Below are 26,563 nucleotides of genomic sequence, written 5' to 3'. Positions count from 1 at the left end.
TTTGCTAACATAAAAGCCAACTCGAGAATCATAAAAAATTATTCAAAAACTATTTTCATCATCTTATTATCAACTGGATTAAAATTACTCATAGGAACAGTAATACTAATGGTAGTATTTCTTTCCACAGTGGTAATGGAGTTTTTTCTTTTTTATTAATAGCCCGTAATGTATCTTATGGGAACAATTTAATAGACATTCTTCAAACTCCTTTAGAAAGCACAATGACAAGTGGCATTTTTAATAGCGAGATTCTCAGTGAATATATAATTCTTTGTCAATATTCAAATTAAGGCAGAAACTCTAGAGTCTGATCTGTATCTATTTCATCTTTTAAATGTGTTGAAAGGCCTCTGAGTGCATCTTAAGCAGTTGGTAAATATTTTTCAGGTCATCACATACAGAAACTGGACCCCAGTTTTTCTGGAAAATATGTATGTACAGATTAACAGAAAAAAAATCCACTTCAGAAAATGGAACCCATGTGCCAAGGCCTGGTCAGTAAAAAATTCCTAATTTTTGCTTGTTTTATAATTTGTCTTGGGTTTTCTCTGACACTAGTGGATTTCTTTTCTAAGGTAGTCATAGCACTAACACTGTTCGGGTCTTTAAAAAATCCAATCTGGGCTGGGTTATGGTGGCTCACAATTGTAGTTCCAGCACTTTTGGAGGTCTGGATAGAAGGATCACTTGAGGCCAGGAGTTTGGGAGTAGCCTGGGAAACACAGCAAGACTCATTTCTACAAAAGATTAAAAAAATTAACTGGGCATTGTGGTGTGCACCTGTAGTCCTAGGTACTTGTGAAGCTGAGGTGGGAGGATCACTCGAGCCCAGAAGTTGGAGGCTGCAGTAAGCCATGATTGCACCACTGCACTCCAGCCTGGGTGATGGTACAAGACCCCAACCCTAAAAAAAACCTAAACAGTCCGATGAAGAGTCTTTTGATATTCTTACTTCTTTCACTCTTCAGCTTTGGTATCTCCCCCAGCACTGCTCTTATGTTCTAGTGGTGTCAGACACAAATACACACACCCACTTTTCACCAATGCCTTTACTTCTTGGGTGGCAGAACCTCTTATTATACTTGATTGATGTTCCAGGAGATTGAAAAACCAGGGAAATGCAGTTCTTGCCTATTTTCAAACTTTCAAAATGGTGGACCTGGCTGTTACTTTTTAACTATTTAGAAAGGTGACTTTCTCTTTGGAGGTTCCCAAACCCTGTATTAAACCTCACCACTGCTAAGAACTTAAATGTTTGCTTACTAAGAATAATATTTTAGGGAGAAAGACATCATATGAATTCCAGGTACCAAATACTTGGATAATCTTAGAAATCCCTATCTGAGCTAACATGTTTTGACCAACATTTATTACAGAATCTTCCAAAGAGGGTCTAAAATCATAGCTGCAACTTTAAACAACAATGACAACAACAATCTGTAATAAACCTTCTGATTTTCATAATGACCTTCCCTCCTTCCTCCCTTCCAACAATCTGCAACAAAACTATTGGTTTCTATAATGACCCTCCCTCCCTTCCAACAATCTGTAACAAAACTGTTGGTTTTTATAATGACCCTTCCTCCTTCCTTTCGATGGGGTCTCCTCTGTCGCCTAGGCTGGAGTGTACCAGGGTGATCACGGCACACTGTAGCCTCTGCCTCCTGGGCTCAAGTGATCCTCTGACCTCAGACTCCAAAGTAGCTAGAACCACAGGTGCATGCCACCATGTCCTGCTAATTTTTTGTATTTTTGGTAGAGATAGGGTTTTGTGATGTTGCCCAGGCTAGTCTTGAACACCTGAGCTCAAGTGATCGACTTGCCTTGGCCTCCCCAAACTGGGATTGATTACAGGTGTGAGCCACCATGCCTGGCCATGACATGTTTTTTAAAATCAACCTCAGAGATCTAAATTTAAGAGTAGGAAGATATTTTTGAGCATTTCTTTTTTTAAAACGAGAAATTAAAAACCACAGTCACTTGCATCCTGTTTCCCCTACTCATTCTTCACTTTGTGACATAAAACTCAAACATTTTTATCAGCATTATGAGGCTTTATAAAAGCAGATCTTAAAAACTCCACTGAGTTTAGGTAAAGATAACAGTATGGAGAAATAAGTCAGAGCTGAATTCCCGAGAAAGGAAGAGCTTAATATGGCAAGGTAATATTTGAATTGTAAAGTGAGAATAAAAGCACTTGCATTTTACACGTTCTCTATCTCTAACCATGTGTTATCTATCTACCTATCTCTGTATCTGTCAATCAATCAATCACATTCCTAGGAATGTGATTTTCTTATATAAATCTGTTTGCCCACAGGTGCATCTGGGAAGCTCTTAGCCAAAGCAGGGACAATTCTGATTTTCCCTAAGGACAGAGGGAAATCTTAGAAGTGAAATGAAATAAAAACTGAAACACATAAAAAAAGCTGTCTCATGCTAAGTGAAAATATAGGACACAGTTATTAAAAGTTGAAGTTTTAGATTTTAGAACTAAGGAATTTGCAAGTCTCTCCCCCTTCTACCCTCATTTGTGAGCATATTTAAAGGGTTTTGATGTGTCACAGCAGCAGGGATTATGATGCAGCAGGCAGGCCGTTTTGCAGTGTATGTGGGCCAAGTGCAAATCACCCATCTAGATTGGCAAAATTGAAATGTTAGAAAATGCTGGGTTCTGGGTGGGAGAGCATATTGCCTTGAATTGTCTTTCAAATCTGGCTAAATTCTCAACGTCAAAAATTTGAGAAGGTTGATAAATTCTCAGTGGCATCCCAGATCAGATTTCTCAGTGTTGGAATCAACAACATTGGATCAGCAGTTACTGGGAAAAGATAATTATCACTCAGCCATTTAAAAAGTCATACTATTTCTTGGTTCCACAGAATATACAAATGAAGCAAAAACTTCATTCCTCTGTGAGACAGTATTTTAAAAATGCTCTCCATTGCCACGATAAAGACTGTATGGCAGCACCCTCTCGGAGATGAGGTCACAATGTGAAATTAGTTCACTTGTAAATAGGGTTTTTAAAACAGCAGGTTAATTACACAGGGCGGGCTAAACTCTCAGGAGAATAACAGCAATGAGTATGGTGCATGGCGCTCATAATTTCCATTAATAAAGTCAGGACGCACACCCCACTTTTCATGGAGCTTGCTAAAAATACAACTCAAAAGGAAATAAAACTAACAAAATGAAAAGGCATTGAATCATGTCCATGAAACTGTGCTTCAGGTGGCCTGATCATCCTGCATTCACATTTTCCTTCTGACTCTGGAGGCCCAGCCCTAATTCCATCCCATCACCCAGACTTTCCAGCCTGGAAACCTCAGCAGCATCTGCAGCTTCCTTTTCTTCACTTTCCATGACCAAGTCAATACCAAATCTTCCCAATTCTGGCTCAGAAATGGTTCTCAAATCCAGCCATTGCCATTCATACTGCAGCTCATACATGGTCTACCAATAGATGCCTTGCCACTAGCGCTACTCAATAGCCATTAAAAAAATCTTAGTACTGCTAATAGTAGCACACACCTATGCAGTACTTACAATGTGCCAAGAACTGTTCTAAGAGCATTTATCCTCACAACGGTGCTGAGACAGACGCCATTATTATCCCTGTTTCACAGAAAGGGAAAATGGATAACAGGTTAAGTCACTTGTTCAGGGTTACACAGCTGGTAAGCAGCAGAGCTAGGATTTGAATTCAGGTGGTCCATCCTCAGTCTGTGTTATAGTGACCAAAGTACACTGCTCCTGTATTCCTTTAACCCATTATTTTTAGTAGTGTTGCATTTTTTTGGAAAAGGTAATACAATTGCCTGGTTCAACATTCAAAAGTTATAAAATGGTGCATTTTAAAAAGCTTCCTTTCCATCCCAGTTTCCTACTGCCCAGGGCCCTGTTCTGGAAGCAAGTAGCATGACTAGTTACTTGACAGCATTCCAAGCAAATGCTTATATGCTATTTCCCTTCCCCCTTTTTTTCATTGTACAAATATAATATACTGGATACAATTTGGCATGTTGCCTTTTTCACTAAACAACATGTATGGGAGGTCATTCCATAGCAGTACATGAAGAGCTTCTCATTCCTTTTTTTTTTTTCTGTCTTTTAAGACAGATGGTTGAAACTAAGGATGGGCAAACTTTTTCTGTAAAGGGCCAGATAGTAAATATTTTAGGCTTTGAGGTCCATATGGTCTCTGTCACAGATGCTGCTATTGCTTCCTTTTTAAAAAAAGTTTTAGAAATGTAAAACCCATTCTTGTCTCATGGGTCATACAGAAACAGGCTGCAGGTCAGATTTGGCCCGTGGACCACAGTGTGCCAATCCCAGAACCAACAGGTTCTTACCTCGCCTCCCTTTGTCTAGTATTTTTCTATTCTGATCCCTCTTGACCATTCTAAGATAATTGTCTTTCTATAAAACAAATCTGATGCTGCCACTGCTCCCTCTAAATCTTCTGCACTTCCCCACTCCCGAGAGGGTGAAGTCCAGACTGGTTGGCAGTGCACACAATGTCCTTCATGATCCACATACTTCTCCTCTCCTCCACATCTATCACACCAATACATGTCATCATCAGCTCTTTCCCTCAACGCCTGCAACAACCTCTTTGCTCCACTATTGCTATAAACCCTCCTTCCCCCAAATCCAACCTCTAAGACACCATGGCGCCAGGGATCTTTTACAAGTGCAAATCACATCTGCTAACTTCCAATGGCTTCTTGCTGCCCTAGACAGAAGTCAACTTCCCTATCATCTACAAGGCCTGTCAGCTCTGCTTGGCCCTCCTCTCTGACTTTGTCGCTACCATGCTTCCTCCTTCCACTCTCTCTCCAGCCATACTGATTTTTCTGTTTCTGAAACAAGCTAAGTTTATTTCTGCCTTTGTGGGTGCTGTTCCCTTGGCTGGCTCCTTCTTGAACTTGAGTCTCGGTTCAAATGCCATTTCCTTGGAGGCCTTCCCTCATCTCCCGACCCACAGGAGGCTCTCCACTTTCCTTTCATCCTATCACGCTGCTTTGTTTTGTTCATGGCCTTTGTGGACATGTATAATCACATTGGGTTGTGTTTATATTCTCTGCTTTGCTAGAACATATGGGCATCTCCAGTGCCCAGTACATTGTCTGACACAGATAAATAATCAAAATTTTCTGATTAGATAAACAATGGAAGAAATTCAAGCCAACTTACCTTTTCTAGTAGATATCTCCTTACTCCTCACCTTGTATTTTAGGCTCCAGTTCTATCATCTTTCTCTCTAATCACTAAACACGACTTTCCCTTTTAAGGCTTTACACCTTTGCACATGTTGTCACTTTGGTTATTTCTTTCTTCTTTGAGGGACAAACTCCTACTCACCCATCAACACCCAGCTTGAATGTTGCCTCTTCTATGGAGTTTTTATATCTCCCCTAGTTAGGACCAACTTCTTCCTCTGGCAGGCTCTCAGAGCACTTTGTATAGACCTCTAAGATCACACCAGGTCATATATACCACAAACATTCACTGATTATTATGCCCTGAATGCTCCCCAAATATTATATACATAAAACCTTTTCACTTTACATACAATGAGCTCCTTCAGGGAAAGGATACATTGAATGGTGTTTTAATGATAAATATGAATACATAATATGAATATCTAGCATCTAACTCTGTAATAAGGGCTTTATGTACTTTATTTCATTTAACCCTTATGATAGCTGCAATGAGGCAAGTACTGTTACTGTCTGTACTTCACAGATGAGGCGACTAAATTAAAGCTCAGGGAAGCTAGATAACTTGACCCTGGTGGATCTAGAATTCACTACTAGGCTGTCCTACAGGGCCATGGTGACCTGCAGGCCCAGGTCCTGATTGCGCTTGAGGTCCAGATCACTTGACTGCAATTGAAGACCTGATTGCTCTTGAACTCTGAGCCTAGCAGGGTGGTGCACAAATCTGTCCCGTTCCCCTTTGTGGAGACCTAGGGGCACAGCTCTGCTCAGAGAGGGGTCATCTAGGACTCTTTTGCTCCCCTGCAGCAAGGTCCTCCCTTGCAGGGGCACAGATGTCCCTCTGTCAGCCAGATGGAGAGGCATGGGGATGAGGCTGCCCTCTGCACACCTGTGATTGTGCCATCCCCAAGGGCAGCCAGATGTCCTTGGGGCCTGCCTCCTGCTGTCACACGCTGCTTATCCATGTGGACATAAACTGCTCTGCCAGCTCACTCTTGAGCTAATGCAAAGGAACCACAGGGCTCTGGGCAGGAAGGTAAGGAGCGTTGAAGGCAGAGGAGACAAGGGCAGAAGGAGCAGCAGGCTCTTTATTCTTTCTGTTAAATTAAGGAACTTTCCTTAGGAAAGAAATACATAATTTCTATCAGAATAAGGGTAACAGGCAACAATTAGCATTTTTTTTTTTTTTTCTTAAGTAGTGGCTGCTGGGTTATATTGACTGTAGTCTGGTTTCTATTCGCAGGCACTGTATCACTTTTCAGCTCATTGGGGGAAATTCTGTCTAGAGAGTGCTTTCAGATTTTAGGGTAGTGCTACTCCAAGTATGGTCCTTGGACCAGCAGCATCAGCATCACTGGGGAGCTCATTAGAACTGCAGACTCTAGGCCTCATGGCAGACCTGACAAATTCAGAACCTGAATTTTAATATGACCTCCCCAGAGAATCTGTAAGTACATTAAAATTTGAGAAACACTGAGCTAGGTAAAATGCAAGTTTTAAAATGCCTAATTAACATGCAAGTTTGGGGCTCCAGGTCTTAGAAATTGATTCACCTGATCAGGATGAGATCCAGAAATCTAACAAGCACCAAAGGTGGTTCTGCCTATGTTTTGAGCAACTGTGTTCTAGAGGGAGTGGTGGAAATGGTACAGTTGGACAGTCCTTAGATGAAATCTCAGCTCTACCATCTACAAACTAGGTAATCCCAATTAACTATTTCATTGCACTGAGCTTCAGTTTCCTCAACTATAAAATGGAACTACTAGCCGGGTGCAGTGGCTCACACCTATAATCCCAGCACTTTGGGAGGCCAAGGCAAGTGGATCACCTGAGGTTAGAAGTTCAAGACCAGCCTGGTCAACATGGTGAAGCTCCAACTCTACTAAAAATGCATCACAAAAAACAAACAAACAAAAAACAGTTAGCCAGGTGTGGTGGTGCGAGCTACCCCGGAGGCTGAGGCAGGAAAATTCCTTGAACCCAGGAGACAGAGGTTGCAGTGAGCTGAGATTGTGCCACTGCACTCCACGCTGGGTAACAGAGAGTCCGTCTCAAAAAAAAAAAAAAAAAAAAAAAATGGAGCTACTCATGCCTACACCTTCAGCTGTGAGGTTAAAGGTGACAACATGTTGATATGGTTTGGCTCTGTGTCCCCACCCAAATCTCATCTCAAATTGTAATCCCCATGTGTTGGGGGGAGAAGCCTGGTGGGAGGTGACTGAATCAGGGGGCAGCTTTCCCCCTTGCTATTCTCATGACAGTGAATGGGTTCTCATGAGATCTGGTTGTTTGAAAGCGTATGGCACATCTCCATTCACTTTCTCTCCTGCTCTGCCGTGGTAAGACATGCTTGCTTCCCCTTCGCCTTCTGCCATGATTGTAAGTTTCCTGAGGCCTCTCAGTCATGCTTCCTGTTAAGCCTGTGGAACTATAAGTCAATTAAACCTCTTTTCTTCATAAGTTCTCTATAGCAGTGTGAAAATAGACTAATACATATGTAAAATGCCTAGTACCAAAGCTGTGGCAAATAGTAGGTATTTGATAAATGTTAGGTTTTACAACTACTAGACTGAACAGTTCAAGTGGTTGTGCCATTGAATAATGGGTTGGGCCAGAGACTGTTAATTTCAACCACAGGGACAGAGAAAGCCAAAGGGGGCTCACTGAGGTCTGATGGCTGTGGTTTCTCTATTAACACTGACCTTAAAGACACAGAGAAAGGATTAGACTGCAGCAGGTATCAAGCTTTATTATACATTAAAAATCACCTTGGATGCTAATTAAAAATGCTAATTCCTATGTGCTGCTTCCCAGTGATCCTGTTTCATCACACCTAGCATATGGCCCAGGGATCTGCATTTCATCCCCAGGAGATGCTGACGCATGAGTCTTCCAACCTCACCTGGAGAAACAGTGGCTTAAAGAATATTCATATTCATTCAATAAATGTAGAGGTTGCTGCTTATGGGACCCTGGGGTGGCACTGGGAAATACACACAAGGATAAATAAGGCCCTACCTGATTCCTGCACAGCTGAGGGCTGGGGCTTCCAAGGAGAATACAGTGTCTGTGCTGCCACGCTAGGACAACAGCCCAGAAGAGCAATGGAGAAAAGCCATACCTGGGCTTCTGCACCTTCAATGTTGTGGGAGAGATTTCCATTTTGTACAGGTTCTGAAGCATCACTGGATGGTGTCATTTCAACATCTGTGCTGTTGCTGGTTGGAAGCTCAATTTTTTCTGTGATATAATTTAAACACACACATACACACAGAGAGAGAGAGAGAGAAAGCAAGCAAATGGAATCAATGGGGGTAAAGAGTAATATTGAAAAGAGCTTCTTAAAATGTTGGGCTAAAGCAGAGGATAGTGGTGTCCCAGGGGCGATAAGTCCTAGGGCTGATATTGAGACAAGTGGGAAAGGATTTTTACCGTTCTTCCCCATGTCTTTCAGCATACGGCCTGCCCCCTTAATAGCACCCTGGCTTCCCGCTGTGGCATGACATTTTACCTTGAGGGCCGTATCAGCTCCCATGGTATGCCTTTCTTGAGCCTAGGCAAATTTACCAACTAGCTATTCAGGAAACATGAACATAGACATTTTAAAATGAAAACCACACCCAATCTACATACTATTGTTTATACCTGGGACTGTACCCTTCAGATATTTTCTTACAGTAATATCTTTTCTTTCATACTGTACTCTGGAAAGGATATTAGCTAGGGCTTCAGGGTCCTAGACTTTACTCTGCTTTGATCAGGCTGCCACCTTAGGCTAGTCCCCTTCTTCCTCTGGGACTTGGGAACCTTATCTGTGAAATAAGGGGGTTCGACAGGTTGACCTCCAAGGGACATTATGTTCAGCTGTAATTCAGGCTCTGTGAGTGGAAACTCTTCCAGTGCCTAGGTGGCCATGGGCAGGGCAGCCTGGTGAATGCTACTTAGCACACTCCACACCTGAGCATCCTATTGCAGGCAAGGCAAGGGGGAGATGGACAAGTAATAGAGGCCAAAGGCTGTGCCATTCCTGAATCAGAGAGAACATTTAGCTAGAGTAAAGCCAGAGGGTCAGCAAGTGCAGATTTGACACTTGAGAAGTGACTCTAGGGTAGTGGTTAAGCACTGGGAGTCTGTAACACTGGGAATCAGGTCTGGCTTCAAATTCTGGATCTACAACTTGTGCTGTTTCACCCTTTGCAAGTGACTCAACCTCTCTGAAGTTCAGTTTCTTCATCTGTAAAATTGGGGTGATGGTAACAATACTACTACTACTATTATTGTTGCTACTACTACCACTAACAAAAACCATATGATCAAAGAGTATTTCTGTAAAGATTAAATAAGAAAATGCATACAAAACACTTAGCATAGTGCCTTGTACAGAGCAACCAAGAAGCATAAACTATTTGGATCCTTATTATAGTGCCTGCCTTTCACTAGAATAATTTTTTTGTCATGACAAAGAGGAGTACCTCCAGGTGATCAATGTTCCAGTACCACTGAGGTCTGCTGGGACTTCATTGGGAGGGAAATTAAAAGGTTCCTATTGAGAGCACACACTCTGGCTGTTTTGGGTCAAATCATGGATTTTGGGATGGAATGAGGCTGTAGTATGCTGTCAGGATTGCTGGGGGTATCAGAATGCTCATCAGTATCAGATCCGAGCAGTATCACCTGCTCATGAAACATGAGAATATGCTTTTTTCTTTTCCTTCTAGCCGCTTCAGAGGGACTAGACATTTCCATCACTGGTGCTTAAGAAAATAATTTGAGAGTTACATAAAAATTGTTGAGTTTGAAGCAGCCAAATTTTGGAAATCATAGGGAAATATTTATGTTTCTTTATGTATTTAGTTGTGGAATATAGACACATGAATAGATTTAAATATGGAAAACCATAGAAACTCAAATTTACTTTATCTTTCCAAGTTTTTAGTAGTGACAGCAATATGTATGTGATGTTGTGCTATGTGTGGCTATGCCAGTTTATCTTAGTATGCTTGATTCAGTTATTTAAATAAAAAAATATTAAGAACCAGCCGGGCGTGGTGGCTCACGCCCGTAATCCCAGCACTTTGGGAGGCCAAGGTGGGTAGATCACGAGGTCAGGAGATCGAGACCATTCTGGCTAACATGGTGAAACCCTGTCTCTACTAAAAATACAAAAAATTAGCCGGACGTGGTGGTGGGTGCCTGTAATCCCAGCTACTGGGGAGGCTGAGGCAGGAGAATGGCGTGAACCTGGGAGACGGAGCTTGCAGTGAGCCGAGATGGCGCCACTGCACTCCAGTCTGGGAGACACAGCGAGACTCTGTCTCAAAAAAATAAAAAATAAAAAATAAAAAAAAATTAAGAACCTTGGGTGAATAAAACTGTTTGGAGAAGTCTATTGGCTGATGTGATACAACCTTAGGATCAGCCTGCAATGGTCAAATTGACCCTAGCAACACAGAATACTGGGTAAAAGGGGAGTTAAGATGTCCAAGAACAGAGATGAACAGATGAGCAGAGACTGCCTGCCAGGCATAATACCTAACCTGTGTGTGCACATCTTAGCTTATAAAGTGCTTTTACACAGCAGGCTGAAGGTTCATAATAAAAGAAAATATGAAAATAAATATTGGACTTACTTTGAAAAGCATTAGACACACACTATTTTCTACTTACAAAGTCATTCGGAGACCCAAGAACATTTTCTAGTTACAAAGTCATTCAGAGACTCAATCACGTGAGAAGAATCCTTGGAATTAAGTGTCCTACTTCCTTAAAAAAGATTAAATCCAAGTCTAAGGTTGGCCAGTCATTAAGAGGAGGATTGGGACTGAGCCCAGGAATCCAAGCTACCTCATTCCATAAAAGACAAGTCAACAAGTGAAGCAGAAAAAATAGCTCGTGTAGTTGAATCTAAACATCACAAACAAAACTCAACCTATGCAGTAGACTTTCATGGTGTGACTTTACATTTTTATAGTACAAAAGCAAAATACGCTTATTCTGAAAAACTTTATAGAAGCATAAAGAAGCAGAAAAAATATATATAACTCATAATCCCAGCTTTAGGAAGTAACTATTGTTAACATTTTAGCTGACTTCTTTCCAGTTTTTCTTTTCATATCTAATTGCATCTTAACTGTTTCTCAGCCAAAAATTTTCCCTGAGGTAGAAGTTAGGATAACAGGAAAGGCAGAAACTCTTCTATGGAGTGTCAGTATTTTGAGAGCAATGCTGTTGAATTTTGTCTGCAGATAATTTTAGTTACTTGGGTAATAGCTTCGTTTATAGCATAGATCCAGATCAGGTTAAATTTAGTTTGAATTTAGAATAAGAGAGCTATATTATAGTTACAGACAGGAGAGAAGGAACATCATGTTCCAAGTTAAAATAAGATGTCTGAATGTCACAATCTGGTCACACAGGAGCTCTGCGAAAGTCAGTGAAAAGAGACCTGGGGGCTGTTATTGCTGAATTCTTAAAAAACGAGCATCATCGAAGGTTGTATCACATCAGCCAATAGACTTCTCCAAACAGAGTTTTATTCACCCAAGGTTCTTAATATTTTTTTTATTTAGCATCATCTCAAAAGGACTCTGTCACTCAGTTCAGGAGTGACCAAGTGTGTGCCGTAAGCAACGTCACAGGTGTAAAAATCTGGTTACCAGTCAAGATTTACAGAACGGGGACTCTTACCTTTGATTAAACATTAAATGACATTGTGTATGTGTGTGTGTATGCGTGTGTGTATCCTGTTTATGTGGAATCCCTGAAATACAGTGATTTTCTATTCTTGAATGGGGATGACTAGTTAAGAGTTGGTTTTACTTCACGTTCCCCAGAGGATACGTTTACTCTTCTTGGACTTCTTCTAGAGTTACTGGTGACATACTGTGTCCATGTATACCCTGTACACACTAGGGGAAGAGGGACTCATTTCCTGTTGCACAGGGAAGGTCTGTGCTGCAGTGGTGTGTGTCTGCACTGAGTCAGGGGTGCCCACACTGGTCCTGCCTCTCTGCTCCCCTCACTTCCCCTAGGAAAGGTATAGGGTGGATATTTCCCTGCACTCACCCACGTGGTTGGCAGCCCCATTCTGCCGCTCGTTCTCATCCACATGACATTTCTTCTTGGCGATCTTGTGGAGAATTGAAGCCTTTTCTCTGAACCTCCCTGAAGCAAAAGAAAGTGGCAGGAAGGAGACACAATGAGAAAGAAGATAAAAAGAGAGTCTCAGGGCCAAGCAGGCATGTGGCCTCCTCAGTCACGCTGCACTAATAGCATGACCACTCCATTCTGTCCAATCCCAATGCACCAGGACCTTCCCGAAGGGTACTTTCTTGCCTTTGTAGATTTTTCAGCCCAATTCTCTATTTGAGAATCTCTTCTCTCCCTTTCCAGTTGCTCACGAAATTAACAAAAGCACCAAGCAACACTAAAGCTCCCCTATTGCTGAGATCCAAAACAGGTCTAGAGAAACAGAACTGCTCTGGGGGCATGGCCATTTCTCTGAAAGTAAATGCTCATTCCAGACCAGATTTTAACAATGGGCTGGGAAGGAAAGCCAAGCTCAGGGGTCCTTTGATTTGACTTCAGTTTCCAAACATGTTGAGTATCCCTAACTGAAAAAGCCAAAATCTGAAATGTGAAACACTTCTGGTCCCAAGCATTTCACATAAGGGATACTCAACCTGTCTTATAACTAACATTGCTGTTTCTAAACGAGTCAGGAACATGCATCACAGCTTTCCAGATTAGCTGAGTCAGCTGTAATTAAGGCATCAAGAAGGCAACTGATTCCATTTGTGGATTTAGGGCAAGGAAGGATCAACTGAGTGCAGCAAGTAATGGTGATGAGATGCTTTGGGAATGATGCTGGACATGCATATTTATAGCAGCACAATTCACAGTTGCAAAGTGGTGGAACTAAACCAAATGACCATCAATCAATGAATGAATAAAGTATATATACATATATATTCTCTATATATATTCCATCACATATTTATGATGGAGTACTATGCAGCCATAAAAAGGAATGAATTAACAGCATTTGCAGTGACCTGGATGAGATTGGAGACCATTACTTTAAGTGATGTAACTCAGGAATGGAAAATCAAACATCATATGTTCTCACTGATACGTGGGAGCTAAGCTATGAGGATGCAAAGGCATAAGAATAATACAGTAGACTTTGGGGACTTGGGGGGAAGAGTGGGAGGGGGACGAGGGATAAAAGACTACAAATATGGTGCAGTGTGGATATGGGTGATGGGTACACCAAAATCTCACAAATCACCACTAAAGAACTTACTCATGTAACCAAATACCACCTGTACCCTAATAACTTATGGAAAAATAAAAAAAGGTACTAGAAAAAATGCCATTCTCAAAGTAATCATTTTAAACAGCTGTACCACAAGTGCAATGTTTCATTTCTTATTATTGACATAATAGGTAAATGCATGCAATAAGAAAAATAAAAAAGCAAGCAAGCAAAATTGCAGAGATGAGGGAAACAGCACATTCCTTTTTTTAATCCTTTATTTTCTTCCTTGGGAACATTCAAGGTATAAAAAAATTCTCATTTTAAACTGATGATTGCCTAGATTCAGATATAATGAGTGTCTCAAAACACCACAATCCTTTCAGTTTTCCCACTGTGTATTTTTTTGTTGGCTGTGTTCCCTAGCAGCATATTAACAGGGGATCTCATTCTACTTTTTTATTTAGAACCAAACCAAACAAAAATGTTTCTCCTGGAGAGCTTCTTTTCCTAGAAGAAAGCATGGCAGATTGGCACCCACTGCCCGCCTCCGTGGTTTGGAATCATGGCATGTGGTCATAGTGATGACTTGTGTGACTGGCTGGGAGCGACAGCACCTGTAAACTAGAGTCAGATCAATGGACTCCAATGGTGAAAATGACACAAGCTGTGACCCTTTCTGCTCACGGCTCCATTAGTCACAAGCCTGGTCTCTTTGCCACAACAAAGGCAATCTCTAGGACATAAGTACCTTAATTTAGGCAATGAATGTGCACCGTTGAGTACACTCTCAAAAGAAGTAGGAAAGAAAATATTTCATGGAGAAAAGGCGTTTGGTGTGTGGCTTGGGTTTCCTAAGGAGTGAGAAAGAAGGATGAGGTGATGGGCACAACTCCATCCCTGAGGAATGTTGAAGGTCAGCATTAGATTCACCACCATGGAAGGTAGCTTGAATTTGATTGTTTCTGTTTAATTTCCAGGGGAAACTGGGAAGAAAAAGGGGAAAGAAAGAAATCCTGGAGACTAGGAAAAGGAGGTGGTAAAGAAGAACAAGAAAAGAAAGAAGAAAGAGAGAAAAAGGAATGTCAGGATGGAGGAGGCAGGCAGGGGCTATGATTGCCTGGAAGTTGTCCAGGCTGTGTGGATGCAAGATACCTTCCTGGCTGCCAAACCTAGTCTTATCTGAGGACTAGATAAACAGATAAGAGTGAGCTTCAGTACTCTGCAGTCCTCAGCCTAAAGAGGAGTTACTTTTTGCAGAAGACAACTCCAAAAAGTCCTAAATCATCTGGTTTTCCATCCAGAAGAGGAAAAAAGGAGGTTCTGAAACTTTATTGGAGATGATGCTTCTACTAATAAAACCATCCCATCGTGGTCTCAGGGTCATTTTTTGAACTCAGAACATCCTGCCACTCTAAGAAATATAGATGATCAATATTTGCTATTTTAAAATTATCTGTAAGATAATAATAAAGTAGGAGAGCATTCAGAAGCGGCAACAACTAGGTCTGGGGAAATAAAACCTAAAATAACCCAACTCAAATAATGTCCTAAAGCCATGAATCATGACAGAAAATATTGGATAGAAACCAGCTAAAGACATATCACTTGTGATTAAAAGAATCTTTTTAGAGTTTAGGTGTGTGCCAGAGAGAAATGATAATAAAAGGGACCCGAAAGCATGAAAACGGAGCCATGCCCTCTGCCAGGAAGCATCTTTCACAACAGTATTGGCCTCTGGCACTCATGGGCTGGTTTTCCCCAAATCTCCAACGAAAATCTAGGAGAACATGGTAGGAGATAACCCCAGAATTGGAATTTTATAGGTTCTCAAATATCTTACAGGCCAGTGAGACTGCGTGTTATTCTTTTCCCACTGCAACACCTCAGGTTTTCTGCACTACTGAACAGTAAGAGGGATTAGCGTTATTTGTGTCCTCTTGCTGCCTTAGGGGCAGCCAGCCAAAGCAGCAAGCCTGGTTGGGAGCTGTCTTCTCCACAGACTTCTTCAATTCAGCCTCTCCCCTAGATGATTCTTTGTTGCAACTAATATGACCTGGCAGCCATTCCACATCCTAAGTGCTGACAATGGCTGCTCCATAGGCTAGAAGGATTTTTCCCTTAAAGATTAGTTTCTGGAAAGGCAGCAGTTGAGGGCCCATCTTCAGAATGTAGCACACATGTGTAATCCTTCAGGGTGGTGGGGCAGAGCCTGACAAACCAGATTCGCTGATTCCAGCCCACTGGATACCCCTGGGATCGTCACAGGGCACCTTTTGAGAAATGCTATGAGGATGAGGCTAACAGGATCTATGTGAGCATGAAGGACCTGGGGCAGAAGCCAGCAGAGAACCTGTGATTTTTGAAGTGATCCTCTCTGCCTTGGGGTAGGAAGACATGGCATTTTCAGGACCTGTTCATTCCCAAGTCAAAAACTGTGAAGAACAGCAAACAGGGTGTGTGTGTCGGGACAGCACAATTTCATGGCTAAATGGAGGTTAAATGGATGTGATTGACAGGCGGGTAGATCTGAGTTCAAGCCCTAGCTTTCTCACTGTCTCTGCTGGGTGATTTTTGGTGACTTTCTAAATATTTCTGTGCTTTAGTTTTCCCACCTGTTAAGTAGGGATTCTAGTGGTATTGGCTGATCTGTTAAGCAGGGATTCCAGTGGTATTGGTAGAGTTACTGGTGACATATGATGTCCACACATGCCCTGTACTCACTTGCGGAAGAGGGGCTCATTTTCTGTCTGTCATCCAGGGAAGGGCTGAACTGCAGGGGTCTTCTGTGAGAAAATATATGTAAAGGGTTTATCACAATGTGTGGCATTGAAAGAACTCTGTAAGTAAGAGGAAAAAGAGAATCAAACAGAATCTCAGGGGTAAGGGTGATGTGGCCTTGAGTTGCTATAGGAGAATTGTTGCCATCTTCTCTTCTCTCAGTCCACACAGGCCGGGATGGAGAATCAGCCACATTCAGACCCAGAAGTTTAAGCATACAGGGCCTTGTTGGACTGGTGTTCAAGTTTCAGTGAATCCCCCAAAACTGATTAGAAAAAGGATCATTTTAGATCTCTCTGCAATTGAGAAGGTCAAGGTGATAGAGCTGGCTTTCTGGACTTTAAAAGTTGATACCTCTGCAATCTTAAAGTGCAAACATGATCAGCTTTCCCCCATCACCCGCAGGGCCAAAATACAGACCAAGGGACTATGTTGCTGCAAAATGGATTTGCTCAAAAGAACCTCACGCCGCACTAGGTTCTTAACCCCTCTCCACCTCAGGTTCAGAATGAGTAAGATGGAGCTAAGAAGAGCATCCAGCTCATACAGTCCTTGGAAGGTCCAATGGGTTAATACCCATTGCATGTTTCAATGGCCTCTGATACACAGCAAGTGCTTAGGAATTGCTATTCAGAAAGGGTTGCTATTATTATGGAAGTGGCTGACAGGAAATTCTTCTCCTAAATTACTGAAAATAAGATTGATATTTAAAATAGAACTGATGCCTAGCACCCGCAGGTGCAGACCTTGGTGGTAAAGGGATTGCTCAGATATTTTAGGCACAGATTCCAAACTGTCATAAAGGGTGGCATAGAGGAACGAATCTAAGAAATGATTGTGTAACTTCGTGCCTGCCGAAAAAGAATTATGATATTTTTGAGTACTTTTCAAGGTGAGTGAAGGAGTTATTTTTAACATGTTTCAAGGCAACTTTAAAAAATACACTCTCTTGTGGTCTAAACCCTTAAAGTGTTGTATTTTTACATAGCTACAGATATTTGTATAGTTAAAAATCTCAGAAATAGCAAACTGCTCAAATCGTGAGGCACCTACGTCAAAACCTAGTACATCATTTTAATATAGTTTAGCTTGGTCTGAAATTTGAAAGAGAGTACCAGCTGAGTGTCCTCAGAGGAGTGTATGTTGAGGGGGTGGTAGGGAAGTGCGGAAGTAAAAGATCCAAGCATAAGAGCCGAATGTGAATTTCGAAAAACAACCAGCAATCAAAATCCTTGACCAGATCATTCTGACGTAAAGCAGAAGCTTCATGCTACATGGAAAAACAACGTTTGGAGGGTCTGTTCACTCAAAGGAAATGGATTTTGTTTCTCTTCTGCTGTTAATTAAAACAGCCCCTTGGAAATTTCCTCCCTCCCATCTTTCCCACCAAGCCTATAATAGGCAGGGTTCCAAATGGAACCCTTTGGGGTGGAGATGAGATTAGCTTCCAGCTGCTACAGAACATTCTAAGCATCTGCAACACAGAAACAACGATGGGACAAAAGAGAGAAAAAGATGCAAAGAGAGTGGCTACACACACCTTGGTGAACAGACCATGGCTTAGGAGAAGAAAGGGAAAAATCACACAAGAGGAAAAACTGGAAAACAGCCTTTTAAACTCTATTTTTGTGTTTTTGGTTCTGCCTTTCTTGTCTCTTTCTTTGAAGTTTATGGCTTGGCAGGTAGCTTAAAAAGCAAAAGTGCATCTGAACTTTCCTCCCATTTATTCTTTTCCTTTTTTTTTCTGGAAGCAGAGACTTAAGTTAGGCAGATAGACCATCATCACTCTTAGAAGACTTGCAACAGAACTGATGTGGCACCGTGAAGTTATCCTGGGCTCCCCTGTTTCTCTCACACCCCACATGCCATCTACCAGCAAATCTGGTGTCTCTATTTTTAAAAGTTTTCAGAATCTGACCACTTCTTCCTTCCACCCCTTTCCCACTCCCCGCTCCGCACGCCCACCCAACCAGCACCAAGTCACACAGGAATAATTCTGCTGGTCTGAGTCTCCCCCTTCTACCCTTCCCTCTCCTTCCTCTGGCCAGTCTCATCCCAGCATCTTTAATGATCAGTAAAACAGAATGTGGCTCTTACTTCTCTGCAAAATCCTGCAGTGCGTCCCCAGGTCAAAGTGAAAGCCAAAGTCTTACCTATTGTGTCCAGTGAAGCTCACTCTGGCTGCCCTGACCTTGTGTGCTACCCCTCTCCTCTCTCACTGCTCCAGCCATGCTGGTCTCTTTCCTGTTTCTTGAAAGCGCTGTACACCATCTCACCTCTGTGCCATGGCATTGTGTGGCCCCTCTACCTGGAGTATTCTTCCCCCAGAGGTCCACAGAGCTTGTTTGAATGTCACCTCATTAAGGCTTGTCTGAGCAGCCTGTTTAAATCTATAGCTTCTCTCTCCAGCATTTTTTATCCCAAGTTTATTTTCTCTAAAGTAGTTATCACCAACTAATATACTATATTATTATGACTATAGATTATTTGGTGCTTTCCACTGGCAGCAGACAACCTTCAAAAGGGCAAGGCTTTTCACTGGCTTTGTTCATTGGTATATCTCTAGCATCAGACTGGGTTCAACAAATCCTTTTGTTCATGGTTTCTAGGCAAGTAGATGAGGTTATGACTCTGTAATGTGCTTCCCGTCAGCCAATGACCCAGAATAAATGTCTTTAGGACCTCCAAGCCCATGGCCCCAGTGGAACTGAATGTCTACCTATGGGATCCCAGGAACTTTCTAGAGGTAAGTAGGAGAAAAATGGGATGTACCAGGTGTTTATACTCCAGTGGTGGAAGGCAGGGGAGACACATCAGTTGTCCTTCTCTGCACATCTCCAGGGTCAACAAGGTGCATGTGCAAAGGAGCCCCCTTTCCATAGGACAGGAGGTTAGGTGAACACCACAAACATCAGGGCAGGGAAAGCTGGGCCTTGGTTCCTCATTTTTTAAATTAGCTGCCCCTCATTCATCAAGGCCTAACTCAACATCTAACCTGAAGGTTTCTCTGCACACACCCCTCTTTTCCAAGTGGAAACCCATCATTCTCATGGCACTTTAACTGTACATGGTACAGTCCTTATTTCCACTTGCTGCCCACATGCCTGCTTTCCCCAGCAGACAGCAGTCTTCTCTGGGAAAGGGATCTTCTCTCTGCCATCTTTATTATCCCTCGACAAGTGTCCTAGAATCACGCCTGACCCATCACAGGCCTCCACTGTCTTGCAGTTAAGCTCTCACTATTATCAGCTCCTCTGGGAAATCAAGCTTCCTTTCAAGTTAGTACAAGTCACAAACTAACACACTGCAAAGAGTAAAAAAACAAAAACAAAAACACCTGTGCTATGTACTGGGCTGTGTCTGGTGAATAAGATACATCTGGCTCATACCCTTGTAGAGTCCATAGCCTGAAGTGAGGAAGAGACTTCGGATTTGTGCTCTGATGGTGGAGGCCTTCTTAGGAGGGTATGGAGGCCCAGAGAATTATAGTGAAAGTTCCTCCACACAAGATGCCACCTAGCAACTAGAGAAAATGAATCCCCTTTTATTCTACTAACTGTCTTACTGGAACAGTTAATTTACCTAATAGAGGCAGGCTTAATTTTTATTCTTAGAAGCAAAATTTTAAAGAAATTTTTATTTTTTAAAAATAATAATTTCATCTTAAACAAAACTACCAAGAACATAGAATTTTATTTATTCCCAAATCTGTTTTTGAAGTACAACCTCTAAATTATTTTTTCTAATTTTTGTGAAGCATGATGCAAACCACTTATTACAGGGCTACACTGATATTGGTAAAAATTAAATTACCCTTGTAATAAAGTATTTTGTAAAGTGTCTTTAGTAAATATTTTTAAATGAACCACATAATAGAGATGATTAACAACATTTAATTATATTAGATTTACAGACACAATCATAGGAGTAGTTTCTGTAATTAATGAGAATATATACATAATTATATCTCAAGTGGTGACTAAACCCATTATACAATGAAATGGGGCAGCTGAATTTCCTTATTAAGACCCTTTTCTCCCCATTTATGTCTGCTTAGCATAAAAAAAGACTTTTTTCCTCATTTTCTCTACACTCATTAATTGGAATTCTGAAAGTAACACCTGTCTTGTCTCTCTTATTTATGTATTCAATTATTTACATAGTATAAATGTGTGCATATTTCTTTTATTCTATGGGCCCATTATTTATTCAGTTAATTAAATTGTTTCAAACTTGACCACTGGGATATTTTTCAGATTGGCTTCTGTGTTCAGTCAACAAGGTTCATCCTTTTCAAAGCATTTCTTTATTTTCTGGCATTACAAGAGGTTTCAATATCATTTTGTATGTTTCCTGGTTCAGCGCTTGGAAATAATCACCTCTCCAGAAGCACTGACTCCTTTTATTGGAAAATGGTATTTAGAAACCAAGATCTGAGAACTATGTGTGCTTATGGCTACTAAGATGTTGTTGCTCCTAGACTTTCTTAGTGGGCAAAGCTAAGAAAGATACGCATGTATACTGAATCATGCATTCTATATCTATATTTATCTCTGTAGTTATAGCTGTCTTTATCTATTTATGACTTCTGGGCTTTAATTGTAATAGTAGTAACCAATATATTTTTCTAGCAGCTTTGTGCTCCAGTGCCATTTGAATATTTGCTTCATTTGAAAGCCATCCAGATGCAATGGGTAAATGACAAATCCAGTGCTGTCTTTTCATATGGTTACCCATGTGTGCCCATTCAGGTTTTCTTTAATAATGTTCTATAAGAATGATCTTTGTGCCACCCATAAAGAATGGATCAGCCCAAACGTGAATTTGTTCCACCATCTTTCCTAGCAGGGTCACCTTATCATTAGAAATATGAACGTGCTTTTGTAATTGGTCTCCCAGTTTTCAATTGCATCTCCTGCATCCTCCTGAATTACCCTTCACAAGACTTGGAATTGTCCACTCTTCTTATTTGTCTTATTTCTTGTTAAGAGACTTAAGGAATTTGTCTTACTCCTTTTCAAGACTCTGCTTTAGGCATCTCATCCTTTTGGAAGCCTTCCCTGAGTCCCTCTCCCCAATCATAGCACCTGATACCTATCCTATCATGGCTTTGTCATAGAGCCTCAAAAGTGTTTTACTGACATCCTCCCCAATTAGCCTGTGGGGCTCTCAAGGATAAGGATGCTGTTCTCCATTTGTGCCCTCAACGCTCACTGCCTAGGCTGGTTCTCACAAGTATTTGTGAATATAGCAACATTAACACAAACAACAAAGAAGATGACATTAGTGGGTGTAGGTGTGAGAAAGTGCTCAGATTTTTTGCTATATGAAATGATATTCTGAGCTTATCTTCCTTTTTAGGGGTACGGAAAGAAGAAGAGCCTAGAAACACATCGCGGGAAACTTGCCAGACTTTCTGCTTGATTAACGCTGTGGGTAAGTTTCCAAAGAAACTAATAGTGTTTATAATTATGTTTATTTTAATACCCCCTCCTTTTTTTTTTTTAAAAAAAAGATAATCTAATTGAGTTCAGATGTAATTGGCATTTTACAAACCAAAAAACTCCCAGCAGGTATCAGACTGCAGAATATGATGTTTCAGGAAAAGGGCCAACTTACTGATCGTGGCTGATTCTGACAGTGCTTGAGAGCTGATGTTTTTTTATCATTTCAGGTCACCTGCTTCATTGTTTTAGGAACTTAATCTTTTGAACATTTTAATCTCATATATACAGACACAAATGGCTTACACAAAGAAATTCTCAGAGGTTTGCCTGATTCTCAGATTTGGAGTTCTGAGCCAGGTAGAGACTGCTAGACAGAAGCTTTAAATGTCTCCTTTTGTTCCCATCCCTGCAACTCTGGATGTCTAAGAGATAAACGAATGAAGAATCACTTTACTAAAAAGGCAGGCCTCATATCCTAAGACCTGCCAGCATTTAACCCAACTACCTCCTAATGGGCATAAAAATTCTCTTCAGAGTTATTTTGTCAAAGCCCATATTTTGGGTATGTCTCTCTGCAAGTGGGTTGTGACATTATTCATTTGGGGAGAGTTTTGATCTGATTTACTGTATCTGGAAAATAGTAGGTGCTCAAGAAATATGTGTTGAAAGATTATGATGACCTATATATAAAAAAACAGAATCAAACAAAATAGTTCTTTTGAGGAACCTATATATTACCCAATCATTTATTTTATTGTAAAGTGGAAGATTTTATATTTGGCTAATATGTATTCAGTAGTTGCCCCTATTTTGTGAACTTATAGCATGTATTGTCCCCTAGGTTTCATGTCTATGAATTTTCACTTAATCTGAGTTCTTAGTTTCTATTTTTATTTTAGTCCTCAACTTTACATTGTAATCTGGTACCTGTAAATCTCATTTGAAACTTGGGTTAGCAGCAGAAGCGCTGGCACATGCTGAGAGTCCTTAACTAAAGGCTTAGAGGCCCATGACTAAAATGAGATGATTTGGTTCACTTCAGATCTAATCAAAAGAGAAACTTACCATACCTAATTGAACATGCCAGCCTCCAAGTATAACAAATTCCCATCTTTTTTTTTTTTTTAAAGAACTTCATGAGTTGGGTGGGATCATATTAATTTATAATAACAGTATTCAAGTTTGACTGATGAAGACAACTTAAATCTTCATCTCTAGAGATGTCAGTAACACACAAAAAGAAGCATCCACAATTTGCCTTCTGCTGCCATTTAACACCTTCTACATATGCAATGTGGCAAAATCTGCCTTTCTTTGCCAAGTCCAATCTTTCTGCTTTTACTGCTGACAGTTTAGATCATGAAAATAAGATGCAATGAAGTTTGAAAAGCTGGATGTATTCTAAGTAGAAGAATTCCTTGGTCCTGGTTTTCAGGAAGACTGTGGCTTTACCCACATAGCTGGTTTGGTCTTTCTAACAGACCTGATGCTGGTTGCTAGCTGGTTAGTCTGGTTATGCACACAGACTAGCCTGCTGTCTTCCTAAGATCCAGCCCCAGGGAGATGTTTATAAGAATACATCTCTGAAGCAGTAATGTGGCTAGTACTGGTTGAATACAGTTTTTTTTTTTTTTTTTGATAAGGCCCAGCCTTACAGAGACATCTATTCAAGTGCCCAGAAAAATCCTCTGGTTATGAAAGTTTGAACTGCATGAGTTAAGCCATAAACTTGGGATGAATGAAAGATAGCACGATATCGGAAATGGTGTCTGTGCACAGTAGGGGCTCCCTGCTTTGGTAATTGCAAGGTAGAAAGTCAACTTGCAGTGTGCTTCTCAGACTTTTTATAGGGATAGCAATGATCTTGAGGTATGAAAGGCATGCACTGCAGTGGAAATTGGATATTCTGTGTAGGAAATCGGCCTTGTCATTTAATTTAGAGAGGTGAAATACTTCTACCATAACTGCACCCTGTATTTAACCCAACTTTGGCAAAAACTCAGGTTTCTAAAACAAGTAAATTAGAAGGTAGTTGTATTACAAAGGCTTATGTGCTTTGTAATGAAGTCAATTTGAGTCTCTCTTCAAAGGACTTATTTAAATTTGCTGTTTGAGGCCCCGCGTGGTGGCTCACGCCTGTAGTCCTAGCACATTGGGAGGCTGAGGCAGGCAGATCACTTGAGGTCAGGGATTCAAGACCAGCCTGGTCAACACGGTGAAACCCCGTCTCTACTAAAAATACAAAAGTTAGCCGATCATGGTGTTGCCTGCCTGTAATCCCAGCTACCTGGGAGGCTGAGGCAGGAGAATTGCTGCAACATGGGAGGCGCAGGCGGCAGTAAGCCGAGATCACATTACTGCACTCCAGCCTGGGCAACAGAGTGAGACTCTGTCTAAAAAAAAAAAAAAAAAAATTGCTGTCTGAGGCTCTCTCATTCATTATTAGTGTGAGCATAAACTGGTGCAATTCTTTTGGAGGGCAATTTGACAAATATCTTTCAAATTTTGAAATGTATATACTCTTTGATCTGGCATTTCTATCTTCAGAAATTTATTTTATATGTATATGTCTTCTACTCAGTAGAATTTGCTCAACGGCCAAAGAGGATACTCATGTAGCATTGTTGTAAAAACTAAATAAATCAACAGGAAATGAAAATATCCTAAATGTTCATCAACAGCGTACTGATTGAACCAACCATGGAACAGCCATGCAGTGAAATACTAAGTAGTTGTTAAAATGAATGAAGAAAGTCTAAATGTGCAGATGTGGAAAGATCTCCAAGATACAATTAATAACAAAAGCCAGGTTAGAAAAGAAACTGATAAAAATGGTCATCTGTAGGGAATGAATGGAATCTGGGGTAGGAAGGAGACTCACTCTTATTGTCTTTCTTTATGTAGTGTTTGCTTTTTTACTTATGTGTGCATGTAATGGTTTATAACAAAAAATAGTTAAAATTAATCCATGATTTAAGATTTCTACTGTGGTAAACGTTTGGATTTGTAACTAAAAGAGAATATTTTTCATCATTTTAAAGGTCTATTTCACTTATGTAATAAGTGTCACTTATCACTTATGTAATAGCACATTAGGAACTACCTAATGTACTATTTGCTATATTTAACCATATTAATAAAGACTTTGGATATGAACTAGATCAAATAATATACAAGCCTTTTATTTCAGATGCTGTGACCCAGGAACCTACCTACCATAGTCTTGGTGGCAGCTTACTCAAAATGCAAGATCAAGTTTTCATAGGGTTTAAGTACACTGAGGATCAATGTCTATCATTACACTTGATAGAGACAGAATCTTGAGCATGGCAAAAGAAGGGGCATCAAAGTATCCAGTATCTGAACACTCTTTGGGTGGAGGCTTCCCTGGCTTCTCTAGACAAAGGGACTCACTCTCTTCCAAGGCAGGCCATTCCATCTTTGGTTACGCCTATAGGAGAGGTCTTCCTATGCTAGGCTGAACTCTCTTTCTCCAAATTGAGGAAGGCTGATGTGCTTTCCCAATCAGCTAGACTTAAGAGGGTCCCCAAAGCTCCCTTCTCCTGGAAAGACAGACCCTACTTTACCATGGCAAACTGCCCATGGGACCGATTTCAAGAAAGAGGCTGTAGTAACAACTTCTAAAACATTTTCAAGTTGTTTCCTAACTACATGCTGCATCCTCGTTCACTTTAGCAGAGCTTCCAGGTCATTTATCAACATCCAGACCCTCATATCCAGACAGCCCTGACTGTCCCCGACCTGACTCAATCTCCCACTCTTGCCACCAGTAAATCTCCTAGATCCTTCACCGTTTTTTTCTGAAAATTCTCTTTGTCTTCTTGTTCCTACTGAAACTTGACTATTTCCTGAAGGCCCCTTTTCCCTGTAGCCCCTGAAAAGTGGCAGCTGCCTGCTCCTCCAAACACCCTGCTCTCCCTCCTGCCCTTTCTTATTACTTCTAGCCCACTTTTCCTCCCTCCTTGGGAGCACAAACCAATAACCCCTTCTACCCAAGCTGACTTCCTGGTTTCCCTCCATTCATTCCTGAAGATTGTAGAACCTAGCTCATTGTTTTCCTCTCTGTCCTTACTTCTGTCCCCCCCCAACCCCATCTGTGATGACTTTTTTTAGGTGAGCCCTGCAACACCTGGCTCCTTACCTTAGTGCCTTCACCTACTCACTCCCAGCTCCCTTCATCCTCATTCACTCACTCCTGTGGCAAGCCTGCACCTCATCACTAGCAATAACTGCACCACTTCCAAAATCCCGATTTGATATTAAGTTTTTGGCAAGTCAAAAAACCCCCGGTTTGAAGCATCCCACTTTCTGTCCATCACTCTTTTTTCTCTTTCTACTACAATGGTTCTTTGATCTTACTGGTCAATTCATTGATGCTCTCACCTTTTCACTACCCTCTTTTAACATGATCTTCACTCAGCTCCAGAGACACCATTCTATTCTGGTTTTCTTCCCACCTCAGTGTCCTTTGCTGGGCCTCCCCTTTCTTCCCAGACTCTAAACTTTGGAGTTCCCAGGGCTCAATTCTTGGCCTACTCTTATCAATTAGCTAGGTATTATAGTCCAGTTCTGTAGCTTTAAATAACACGTACATTTTATGACTCCCAAATTTACATCTACAGCTCTGCCTGACCTCTATCTCATGCTCCATACTCCTACACCTACCACTTTCTCAACATCTCCATTTGGATGTCTCATAGACAACTTAAATTTAACATGAGCACTCAAGCTCCCTCCTATAGCTTGCTCTATTCTCAGTCTTCTCCACCAACACACAGTTACATGAAAGTGAGATTTCCCTGTTGAGGAGAAGCTGCAAGTTGCCTATC

The 26,563-nt window shown here is 41.1% G+C and overlaps 1 protein-coding gene across 3 annotated transcripts in view; it reads right to left on the bottom strand.

Annotated features, from left to right (window-relative positions):
• Positions 1 to 26,563, bottom strand: part of LOC116268660 (sodium/potassium/calcium exchanger 2-like) — an 81,057-nt gene that overhangs the window by 19,857 nt on the left and 34,637 nt on the right. For 2 of the 3 annotated variants that reach the window (XM_031661905.1, XM_031661906.1), the window contains 2 exons: positions 12,294 to 12,392; positions 8,350 to 8,468 (listed from right to left, as the gene is read on the bottom strand). In XM_031661905.1, the coding sequence (XP_031517765.1) occupies positions 8,350 to 8,468; positions 12,294 to 12,392 (218 nt within the window). Of the gene's footprint in view, positions 1 to 1,818; positions 3,622 to 8,349; positions 8,469 to 12,293; positions 12,393 to 26,563 lie in introns of those variants that run through there. The other variant, XM_031661907.1, reaches the window with a different exon arrangement.

The sequence above is a fragment of the Papio anubis genome, unplaced genomic scaffold (genome assembly GCF_008728515.1).
Source record: "Papio anubis isolate 15944 unplaced genomic scaffold, Panubis1.0 scaffold294, whole genome shotgun sequence".
In the NCBI taxonomy this organism is placed as follows: Eukaryota; Metazoa; Chordata; class Mammalia; order Primates; family Cercopithecidae; genus Papio; species Papio anubis.
The sequence above is the reverse complement of the archived record's forward strand: the minus strand, read 5'-3'. Positions and strand labels throughout refer to the sequence as shown.